At 42.3% G+C, this 12830-nt stretch overlaps 1 protein-coding gene across 1 annotated transcript in view; it reads right to left on the bottom strand.

The window, feature by feature from the left end:
* The window catches only part of PPM1E (protein phosphatase, Mg2+/Mn2+ dependent 1E), a 252569-nt gene extending 242244 nt beyond the window's left edge, over positions 1 to 10325 (bottom strand). The window contains exon 1 of the mRNA XM_044285294.1: positions 10071 to 10325. Within this exon, the coding sequence (XP_044141229.1) occupies positions 10071 to 10252 (182 nt within the window). The 5' untranslated portion in view covers positions 10253 to 10325. The remainder of the gene's footprint in view (positions 1 to 10070) is intronic.
* Positions 10326 to 12830: the final 2505 nt, after the last annotated feature.

Raw genomic sequence — 12830 nt, 5'->3', positions numbered from 1 at the left:
TAGACGTGAGAAATCTGAAAGGATTCAGCACAATTTCACAACATGAGTTTGCATATGGTTGTAACAGCACATTTATTTTCTCGAGAAGAACAGCTAAGCGGGTGTGCTCATTTATATGCAGAAAAAGATGCGAGGAAAAAAACAGACAATATGTTTCTTTATTATGCCTGCTTTTAGATATGTATATTGGTTTTTCAGGGTAAAGCAGACCTACCATTTACTGACCAGACAAGTAAAATCATAATCTGCAAATAATTCTTGAAATGCTTAAAGGGTATTCCAGGATTTTAGCATTGATGTCCTATCCTCAGGAAAAATATAAGTGTGGAGTAGGGTTAGACACAACCTAAATCGATAAGTAAATAGGGTGCAACACGGCCACAAGGTCTATAAAAATATAAGCTTTATTACATGATCACCGTATAAAGATTTAAATCACATAAGCCATGTGAAGCACGCTCGAGGTGCCCTGCTAAGCACACTCCCTATACCAATCCCCTCTAGCAATAAATAATGAACTTCCAAGCCAACAAAGGGTGAACACATACACATCAGCTGCAAACAACAGATGAATGATGTATGTAAGGTACCATAAATAAAAACTATGGCAGCTCAAAATCCCAAATGAAAACTCAAACCAACACATAAAGAAACAGCAAAATAAATAAGAGATAAAACACCCGAAAATGGCTGGATAGGTGGGAAGTGTGAAGAGCCTTTCACACTGGCGTTTTTTGCGGTTCCGTCATGGATCTGCAAAAACGCTTCTGTTACAATAATACAACCGCATGCATCCGTCATGAACGGATCTGCTTGTATTATGTCTTCTATAGCTATGACGAATCAGTTTGTATTATCTGTAACATAGCCACGACGGATCGGTCTTGAACACCATTGAAAGTCAATAGGGGACGGATCCGTTTTCTATTGTGCCAGATTGTGTCAGAGCAAATGGATCCTTCCTACTGACTTACATTGTGTGCTAGGACGGATCCGTTTGGCTCTGCTTTGTCAGGCAGACAGCAAAATGCTGCGGGCGGTGTTTTGGTGTCCGCTACCAGAGAGGAATGGTGACTGAACGGAGGCAAACTGATGCGGATCCTTTTCCATTCAGAATGCATTAGGGCAAAACTGATCCTTTTTGGACCGCTTGTGATAGCCCTGAACGGATCTCACAAATGGAAAGCCAAAACGCTGTTAAATTAAAAAATCTATGAATCTGGGTTCAGCATTGCAAAAACACCAACTGCTCACTATACTTACCAATTCTGTTCTAGGTCCCTGCCTTTCTGTTGTCTGGCCAAGATAGCTGGCATGACATACATAGTGATAACAAGTAATTTGACCATTATGTCCACAGGGCAATTGGCAATTGCAGATCGGAATTGGTAAGGAAAGTATAATACAAAGTTGGGGGCCATAGAGCCATTGGCTCAAATAGTGTGTAGTGATCCTCAGGTGACAGGCCTTAAAGGGGTTCTGCACTTTCATTTAACTGATGATCTATCCTCTGGATAGATCATCAGCTCCTGATCTGCGGGGGTCAAACACCCAGGACCCCCGCCGATCAGCTGTTTGAGAAGGCAGCGGCGCTCCAGCAGCGCCGCGGCATTCTCACTGTTTACCGCCGGCCCACTGACGTCACGACTAGTATCAACTAGCGTGGGCGCGGCTAAGCTTCATAGCTTCATAGGTAGAGCTAATTTGGTGAAAATGGTGCTCATGCCGCAATTCCTGTATGTACTTCATAACAGCCCAATTTGGTTACCGATTAAATATTTCTATAAAATACAGGGGTTATTCAGATCTCTGATATGGAGCAGAAATTAGAATAGAAACTTTACAAAGAAATAAAGATAACGGAGGGCTTGCGATCCCCAACTCCTGGTTATACTTTTTGGCTTCGCAAGCTCAGCAGTTTAAATCGTGGGGGAAGGAAGGCAATATTAACCCAGTGGGTACTTTGGTCTCCTACTTAGTAGGGGGAAAGCCATCTAGTTATATCCTGGAACTTAACTCAGACACACGTCCACCAGATAATTTACAGAGTATTATATTATTCCGTATGTGGCAAAAACTTAAAGACATCACAAATATCTCAAGTTACACTGCTGTCACCCCTCTTTGAAACCATAATGGGCTACCGGAGCTTAAGAAATAAGTGGGCTTTGGGACATGAAAAAAAAAAAGGCGTACTTTGGCTATCGCAGTTATATACTAACGGAACCTTTAAGAGTTTTGAGCAATTAAAAGAGGAATTTAACATTGCTAATTCCAATTTTTATCAATACCTTTAACTGCGCCATGCCCTTGCGGTACAGGGTAAGGTAACTGACCTCGCTATAAAGGCATCTCTCATAGCAGACCAGATCAGGAAGGGAGGGGATACTAAAGGGGTTATCTCCACCTTTTATAAAACCCTGCTGTCATTTTATCATGACCGCTTCCCACTAAAGGTCAAGGATAAATGGAGTGCAGATGTGGGGCCTTTGATGGACTTACAATGGACGGAAGTGCTGGAAAGAGGTCCTATGTTGTCATTATGTGAACCTCAAAGGCTTTCACAGTTATACTTAATACATAGAGTGTACAGGACACCCATGTTCCTGCACAAGGTGGGACTGCGAGACACTTCTCAATGCCCCAAATGTAATGCCCCTGATGCGCAGATTATGCACATGTTTTGGGAATGTACAGCTTTGGGCCCCTTTTGACGGGATGTCTTAGATATCATCTGTGAGGTATATAGTATCAGAATTTAGACTGATCCTCAGATCTGTGTTTTGGGCCTCCTGCAAGATGACTCGGTGGAGGGCGTAGCAATAGGTATTGGCAGACTTCTGTATAATGCTAGGAAACTGATTGCAAAATACTGGAAAGTACTGAAGTGCCAACCAGACAGGAATTTATCACCCGCATGAATACGCTAATAGAGGTGGAGAAGGGTATATATACCAAGAGAGGTACACTCAATAAATTTGAATCTATCTGGGGTTTGTGGATGACAACGCCAGGGCTGCCATCCAGGCGTCTTCTGATGGTAAATATGAGGAGTAACACTTTAAGATAAGAAACTTAGAGGGAAGGAAAGACACAACATGGCTGTCAGCAAAATATCTTTATTGATATGAAAACTGGTACTATAAGTTAAGAGGGGGGGTGCTGTTCAAGAGGGGGTGGGTAGGGTTAATTGTTTGGTCTTTTTTTCCGTCTCTTACATGTGAGCATACAAATGTCATTTCTCATTATCTTATCATCCTGTGCATGATCTGATACCGAAGCTGGATTTAAGCATCTGCACTTTGTTGATGTTCATATTTGTATCCCAAATGTATGCCTATTTTATATGAAAATAATAATAAAAATTATCTGATTTTAAAAAAAAAATTGTAATTTGTTGAGCAAAACTCCTTAACTTTAAATCCTGCAAAACCATTACCGTGTCAAAGGACAAGTTTAAGCTTCATCTGGCTGAAGAATGAACAGGCGATACTTTTACAGTAATTACTTACACAATGACAATTCAAAATTAATTGTACTAGGAAGTTCTGCCACCAATCCCTCTTCAATCCCCCATCCCTCAAGTATGTGCTCTGTAAAAGTGATTTCCTAACAGCCCCTTATGGTGTATGCTCTATTTCAAGGCACTGTCTCACCAAACATAAATTTTCAGAAGCCCCCTATTCCCTTTCCAATCTTACTACAGCATCTGACATTTGTTTTCAATTTTTAGGTACTTGCTCACCCCAGAAGTTCCATTTTTTTTCCATAAAAAAGTCCTGATCACTTCCTTAAGTGACCAATCATTCAAAATGACATACAAATTCTCAGTGTGCCACCAACAACAGTACATGCGCTCGTTCAGTGCTGTTCCATGTATTAGAACGGCATGTACTGCGCACGCTCATCCTGGTGCTATTTACTTCTATGGAGAACAACCAAGCATTGCTATGGAGGTGCCCATGGGTGCTGTGGGGCAGAGAAAAAAAAGAGATGATCTGTGTATGCTTGTCCAAAATGCTAGTGGACTATAACAGTACATAACCACAAACAACATACCAAAACAAAGGTATGATAAGTTCTACCTGAAGGGTTTAGTTGACAAATAGGAAACCTGAAATAATGAACTGCTAAGTACTTACTATATCTGGCAGATCTGGTAACACCGCTCCAGTTCTCCAGGCTAGGCTCCATGACCTGGCTACAGCGGTGACGTCACGTCAACAATGTGTGACCACTGCAGCAAGTCACTGGTGGTGCGCTAAAGAGGCCAATGACTGCCTGCAGCGGTCGGGTGTTGCTGACATGAAGTCACCGCTGCAACCCGGTCAATAGAGCCTAGCTGGGAGAATCTGAGAGGCGGAATGGGATCTGCCAAGCAAGTCATGGTCTTGTGGTGTGGATAAGGAGTCATCAAGAGGTGCACTGTTTCGATTTTCTTCATTTCTTCTTACTTGGTATTCTTACGAAGTACTTACCAGTTCTCTACTGCTAGCTTTCCAGTTTTCTCATGGAACTGGACAACCCCTTTAAGTGTGACAATCTTTTTGAAGTGGGATATGCAGGTATTTTGTACAAGATACACTGCCTGTCAAAAAGAAAAAAAGGCGCCACATGGATTTAACTAAGCAAATAGTTATGAGCCTCCTATTGGATAATTACTGCATGGGCGATTTTCTTTCAGATGGCAACAAGTTATTTAACCCCAACTGGTGCAATGAGTTGCTTCTCTTAAACAACCATGTCAAAAGACACATCTTGTGGTTGTGGAAAAAATGTTAGTTTGTTTGAGAAGGGTCAAATCATTGGCATGCATCAAGCAGAGAAAACATCTAATGAGATTGCAGAAACTACTAAAATTGGGCTAAGAACTGTCCAACGCATTATTAAAAACTGAAAGGATAGTGGGGACCCATCGTATTCGAGGAAGAAATGTGGGCGGAAAAAAATCTGAAATGATCGTGATCGGCGATCACTTAAACGTTTGGTGAAATCAAATCGAAGAAAAACAACAGTAGAACTCAGGGCTATGTTTAATAGTGAAAGTAAGAGCATTTCCACACACACAATGCAAAGGGATTGGGACTGAACAGCTGTGTAGCCATAAGAAAACCACTAATCAGTGAGGCAAACCAGAAAAAAAGGCTTCAATTTGCTAGGGAGCATAAAGATAGGACTCTGGAGCAATGGAAGAAGGTCATATGGTCTGATGAGTCCAGATTTACCCTGTTCCAGAGTGATGGGCGCATCAGGGTAAGAAGAGAGGCAGATGAAGTGATACACCCATCATGCCTAGTGCCAACTGTACAAGCCTGTGGGGGCAGTGCTATGATCTGGGGTCGCTGCAGTTGGTGAGGTCTAGGTTCAGCAACAGTATGTGCTCCAAGAATGAGGTCAGCTGACTACCCGAACATACTGAATGACCAGGTTATTCCATCAATGGATTTTTTCTTCCCTGATGGCACGGGCATATTCCAAGATCACAATGCCAGGATTCATCGGGCTCAAATTGTGAAAGAGTGGTTCAGGGAGCATGAGACATCATTTTCACACATGGATTGGCCACCACAGAGTCCAGACCTTAACTCCATTGAGAATCTTTGGGATGTGCTGGAGAAGGCTTTGTGCAGCAGTCAGACTCTACAATCATCAATGCAAGATCTTAGTGAAAAATGTATGCAACACCGGATGGAAATAAATCTTGTGACATTGCAGAAGCTTATCGAAACAATGCCACAGCGAATGTGTGCCGTAATCAAAGCTAAAGGCTTTTTTTTGGTTGCGACTTTTTTTTTTTTGGACAGGCAGTGTAGATCAAAACCTCTCCAACGCATCACTCCTTATCTACACCACATCTTTGTGTGAAAGCTCCTGATTGAAGCACCTTGTCTAAACTCAAATGAGTGCATTCAAAAAGTGACCTAAATAAGCAAGCATTACCATAAACATGTCCTCTCTCATTACAATTTGCAGCCGTGCTTCTCACGGTGACTGCAGGCAGAAAGAATTTGTTGTTCGTGTCTGCGCATATACAACGTTATCACCAGCAATGAACTACTTTCCTAAACCTAGTTCTTCCGGGGGGCCGACTATCACTGGATAATACGTTGCAAGCAAATATTGGAAGAGGAGGCTATTTACTTATTATATGGATCTTCACTATTCTGCAGAGGAGGATCAGGAATATAGCAACACATTTTAGGGGAAGCTATTACAACCATGACTCACTGAAAGAAATATTATCTAATATGAAAGGGAAAAGCCAATATAAATAACAATCCATTAGTTATTTATCATGGAGTCCTCTAGACTTCCTAAAGATTAGAGTTCTTTTTTTACACATTTATTGGGGTCATCTATCAAACTAGTTGCCCATAGCAAAAATGAACTGTCAAACATGAAAGGTGGAATCTGATTGGTTGCTATGGACAAAAGCCAGTTCTACTTTACACCAGTTTGATATGTTTGGAGGGATTGGATGTGATCAGGCTCCTTCTAGATGGTGACTACCTTCAATAACATGCTTCTGTAAAGACCAGAGTAGCCACTCACTATTCAGAAGAACTGGATTAAATCATTGGTGACAATCTCAGAAGAAGATGGTAGCTGGTACGTTCTAACGTGGAGCAGAGAGGGCATGAGAGAAGGTCTGATAAATAGATACGTCAAATTCTTAGGACTTATTTAGAGGACCGCTGTAAAATGTTTCTGTGTTCCATCCACTAACATGGACAATATTAAACCAAGCACCCGGGGATGGCGTCCTTGTCCTGTTACTTTTTTTTTGTTTTTTACTAGCCCAAAGGGGGTTAGGGCTCATGCACACGACTGCATGTATTCTGTATTCTGGATATGCAAAAAAAAACAAAAAAAAAACGGATGACATCCATATTGCATCTGTTTTTTTTGCGGATCCATTGTAACAATGCCTGTCTTTGTCCACAGAATGGACAAGATTAGGACATGTTCTATTTTTTGGTGGAACGGACTTGAGGACATACGGAAACTAATGCACACTGAGTCATTTCCGTTTTTTGTGGAGCCATTGAAGTGAATGGTTCTGTATACGGGCTGCAAAAAAAAAAGGAAGGAAACGGAAAGAAAATACAGTCGTGTGCATGAGCCCTTATCTTGAGTAAACCCTTTAAGGATATGTTCATGCTAAGGATATTGAGAATGTGGAAACCATGACCACGCCAAGAATGGACAGGTGGGAAAGGATCCATACAGCAAACACAACGATCGAGGTGGCCCCATAAATGCTCAATTGGGTTCAAGTCTGGGTAATTAGGGGGTCAGAGTAGAACTTGGAGGTCTTTGTCATCTCTTTTTGCAACTCTGATAAATTGTCCTTTTTACCCATGACAGCAGCGAGGGATATGTGTGCCGACAGCCTATAGCACATCTTATATACCCATCAAGTCAGCTCGACATGTGACTTCCTTAATGAGCACATGCCAACGTCAAAAGTAGGTAATGGTCATAATAATGTGACTCAACCGTGTATCATAGCTGTATTGTCATTATTAACAGCTGTGTCTGAGGATGAATTTATATGCGGCACATTAAAGAGGTTCTTCAGGACTATGACAAACGCCACACCTGTCCATGGATTGTGCCTTGTATTGCAGCTAAGCTCCAATGAGGTGAATGGGGCTGAACTGTAATACCACGCACAACCAGTGAACAGGGGAGGTGCTGTTTTTGGAAGAATGCAGCCATCTTTTTGTAGTCCTGGAGAACCCCTTAAAGGGGTTGTGCAGGCTGTGCATATTGATGTCCTATCGTCAGGACAGCTGTTTGAAGAGGAGGTGGCGCTCAATACGAGCACTACTTCCTGTTCATTACACTGCCATTTGTCTGGGAAGTTTCAGCGGTGCAGTGTAATGACAAGTACGCGCTCCATTGTAATTACACTATACCCTCTCTCCAGAGGAGACGCCGCGTAGTGGAATGAAAAGGAAGCAGCGCTTGCATGGAGCGGTGGAGGTTCCGGGTGTCGGACCCCAGCCGATCTGATATTGATCACCCTATACTGACGATAGGTTATGCACGTAGGTGGCAGAACAAACCCTTTAAATTGTCAGTCATTATCCCATTCATCTAAATGGGGCTTGCAGAAATCCACGTGACGCTGAAACAACATGTGACTATACCCTAAGACGGTTCTTGTCAGCACTCTCAAGTAAGAATGGAAGTTTGTTCATGGTCTTTGAAAGTAATCTCTAAATCAGGGGCATAAATTCCATATAAGCAGCTTCTGTGGCTCTGAGGGGCCACTGGGCCAAAGGCCGTCTTTCATGGACAGTGGGAATCTACAGCAACCTCTCCTACAATGCTATCGGGAGGGGGGCATTCAAAAAGGAGACGCTGCTTCTTCTCTAGTATAGAAATGGAAGGGGAGGCAAAGCAAGTGCTAGAATGGAAATAGTGGTAACTTGTACCAATATGGAGATTTGTAGTTTCAGAGAAATAGTCTTCAGATAAACAAGTGATAAACATAACATCATTATCTTCACGTTAAAGCTGCCTTGTTCCTTATGAATGCCCCTTCTAAATCTCCTAATCAGCCATGAAAGCTCCCACTGAGGCGTCCTCCCAGCCTCGCTGAGCTGTGCCAGACCTATCTAGTAATGCCGGGGACCGTTACCGCCTCTATTGTCACCAACGCAGACCCCTGAATGGAAATCTAGCTTCTTGTGCACATTTAACCCCCTGCATTTCTGTAACTTTATGGCAACTACAGTACATTGGTGTTCACCCAGCTTTCCAAGGATCTGATGTACCTATAACGATCTGTAGAGAGCTGTAACAAATGTCAGAAAAGACTATTTTCTGCACAGCCAATACTTTCATGTAAGAAAGAAAGCACTAGCCCTACAATAAATATATGATCTTACTGGAAAAACACTATTGGAGAGCAGAAACAAAATGTGGCCAAGTGATGGAAAGATAGATGATAGATATGAGCTAGATGGATAGATAGATAGATAGATAGATAGATAGATAGATAGATAGATAGATAGATAGATAATAGATATGAGCTAGATGGATAGATAGATAAATAGATATGAGATAAATAGATAATAGATAGATAGATATGAGATATATAAATAGATAGATATGATGAGATCGATAGTAGACATGAGATAGATGGATAGATAAATAGATAGATATGAAATAGATTATAGATAGATAGATAGATAGATAGATAGATAGATAGATAGATAGATAGGATAGATAGATAGATAGGTAGATAGATATGGGATAGATGGATAATAGATAGATAGATAGATAGATACATAGAGAGATAGACAGATAATATTTATCAGATAGATAGATATTAGATAGATAGATAGATAGATAGATAGATATTAGATAGATAGATAGATAGATAGATAGATAGATAGATAGATAATAGATATGGGATAGATGTATAGATACATAGAGAGATAGACAGATAATATTTATCAGATAGATAGATAGATAGATAGATAGATTTGGGATAGATGGATAATAGATAGATAGATATTAGATAGATAGATAGATAGATAGATAGATAGATAGATAGATAGATTTGGAATAGATGGATAATAGATATATAGATAATAGACAGTGATATAAGTGTAGCTTTTCTATCTAGATAGTGTGAGAGAATGCCAGTCCTCAGGTGAGCAGGAGGAGGCTTCTTCCACAAGGTGACACACACAGACCTGTAGATGCCCGGGCAGGCTGGCACTGCTGGCATGACAGGAGGAGGACAGGGCTGGCTGGGAATGTCCTGGTCTTAGAAGCAGCATTATGTAAGAGGGCTTACATGGGATTGCCAGTCTCGGCTCCCGCCAGGACATCTGTCACTCCGGGTGGTCCTGTGCTATAGGTAGATGCTTAGCACATCTCTCCATCGCCAGTCATGTCAGGTATGGCCCCCTGCCAATGTCACTGCTGACAGCCGAGCATGATGCCCTCTCCACACGGGCATTATTGTCTATTTATAGCTAATCTTAAACCCCTGCACTCCTGCAAACATGCCCTCTGCCCCCCGCATAGCGATGGACCCGGCACTTAACTATTTGCAGAGTTGCTGCAGGCACAGGTCCAGGCATTCTCCTTCCACCTCCTCCGGAGTGATGTGATCTGACAGCGGACGGAGCGGGATGGGGTCCTCCTCCCCGAAGGGTCCCCTGAACTCCCCGAGAAAAAGCTCCAGGAACCTGCGGCAGGTTTTCTCCTCGTTGGATGCGCCGGACATCGCTTCTCATTCCTGGGCGGAGAGCTGCGGGATGAAGGGGCAGCGGCGGCAGCACTAGCACTGAGCGCGGCTCTCAGGCATCCCACTAGAGAAGCAGCTGTGACGACAGCAGGCGGTCATGTGACCTCGGGGGCGGGGCCTGCCGCACGGTGGATGGGACTGTGGTGCTCGTGTGTTAGTGCTGCGGAGCCAGCACCAGTCATAGTGACAGTCATACAGCATAGTGGCTGCAGGGGGCGTAAAACTCTAAAAAAGTCCTTGTCATGTACACCAGTCCCAGGTTCCAAGGAGACTTGATGTTAGTAGATGTGGTGGGAGTCATTTATCAAACTGGTGTAAAGTAGAACTGGCTTATTTGTCCATAGCGACCAGTCAGATTCCACCTTTCATTTTGGACAGCTCCTTTGGAAAATGAAAGGTGAAATCGGATTGGTCGCTATGGGCAACTAAGTCAGTTCTACTTTAAACCAGTTTGATGAATGACCCCCATGGCTTCATGTCTCTGTAAGGTGTTACCTTTTTTTTAGGTTTACATTTTAAAGGGGTTTTCTGAGATGGTGAGAGATAGGCAACAGCATAAAAAGTCACCTGGCAACATCTACCACCAGTGTAGCCAGCAGGGGCAGATTAAAGGGTTTTAATAACCCGTACTGACATTAATAACCGTATACCTAGATTGCTGAAGTTATGAAGAGGTGCAGGCCTGTACATCCCTTCAGCGCACCCTCCACCTCTTGTAAATATAAGACCGCTTCCTAGCTGGCTTACACCATTTCCTACTGCTAATACATAAATGAGAGAGGCATGCCGGCCCGCCAAATTCCCTGCCAACGTCACACTCTCTTTTTTAGACTTGGCGTGTGCAGGAAGAAGTCGCAGATTGAGACACAAAGGACCTTTGCGCCGCAATCTGCACCAGAAATTCACAGAATTTAGGCGTATTTCTGTTTGATAAATGACCCCCTAAGTGTATCATAGGTCCAGGGCTGTTTGCCCATATTGGACGAGGGGGTCCATTCTCCTTTTGCGTTCTGCTGTATATTTATATTTTTCTAGTGTGTATTAAAAAAAAAAAAAACGATACCACATATACACATATAGTACAGCACATATAGTATATAATACTCTGCAGTATACAGTATACCACCTCACAGTCTGCAGTATATAACACTCTACAGTATACAGTATAACACACCACAGTCTGCAGTATATAACACACCACAGTCTGCAGTATATAACACTCTGCAGTATACAGCATAACACCCCACAGTCTGCAGTATATAACACACCACAGTCTGCAGTATATAATACTCTGCAGTATATACCACCTCACAGTCTGCAGTATATAACACTCCACAGTATACAGTATACCACCTCACAGTCTGCAGTATATAACACACCACAGTCTGCAGTATATAATACTCTGCAGTATACAGCATAACACCCCACAGTCTGCAGTATATAACACCCCACAGTCTGCAGTATATAATACTCAGTATATACCACTCACAGTCTGCAGTATATAACACTCGTGCAGTATACAGTATACCACCTCACAGTCTGCAGTATATACACTCCACAGTAATACAGTATACCACTCACAATGTCTGCGTATATACAACCAGCAGTCTGCAGTATATAATACTCGGCAGTATACAGTATAAAACCACCACCTCACAGTCTAGCAGTATATAACACTCGCACAGTATACAGTATACCAACACCTCACAGTACTGCAGTATATAACACACAACAGTCTGCAGTATATAAATACTCTGCAGTAATACAGCATAACACCCCACAGTCTGCAGTATATACTACCTCACAGTCTGCACTAATATAACACACCACAGTCTGCAGTATTATAACTCTGCAGTATACAGTATACCACCTCACAGTCCTGCAGTAAATAAACACTCCACAGTATACAGTATACCACCTCACAGTCTGCAGTATATAACACACCACAGTCTGCAGTATATAATACTCTGCAGTATACAGCATAACACCCCACAGTCTGCAGTATATACTACCTCACAGTCTGCACTATATAACACACCACAGTCTGCAGTATATAATACTCTGCAGTATACAGTATACCACCTCACAGTCTGCAGTATATAACACTCCACAGTATACAGTATACCACCTCACAGTCTGCAGTATAACACCCCACAGTCTGCAGTATATACCACCTCACAATCTGCAGTATATAACACACCACAGTCTGCAGTATATAATACTCTGCAGTATACAGTATACCACCTCACAGTCTGCAGTATATAACACACCACAGTCTGCAGTATATAATACTCTGTAGTATACAGCATAACACCCCACAGTCTGCAGTATATAACAACCCACAGTCTGCAGTATATAACACTCTGCAATATACAGTATACCACCCCACAGTCTGCAGTATATAACACTCCACAGTATACAGTATAACACCCCACAGTCTGCAGTATATAACACACCACAGTCTGCAGTATATAATACTCTGCAGTATACAGCATAACACCCCACAGTCTGCAGTATATAATACTCTGCAGTATACAGTATACCACCCCACAGTCTG

The sequence above is a fragment of the Bufo gargarizans genome, chromosome 3 (assembly GCF_014858855.1).
Source record: "Bufo gargarizans isolate SCDJY-AF-19 chromosome 3, ASM1485885v1, whole genome shotgun sequence".
Lineage (NCBI taxonomy): Eukaryota > Metazoa > Chordata > Amphibia > Anura > Bufonidae > Bufo > Bufo gargarizans.
The sequence above is the reverse complement of the archived record's forward strand: the minus strand, read 5'-3'. Positions and strand labels throughout refer to the sequence as shown.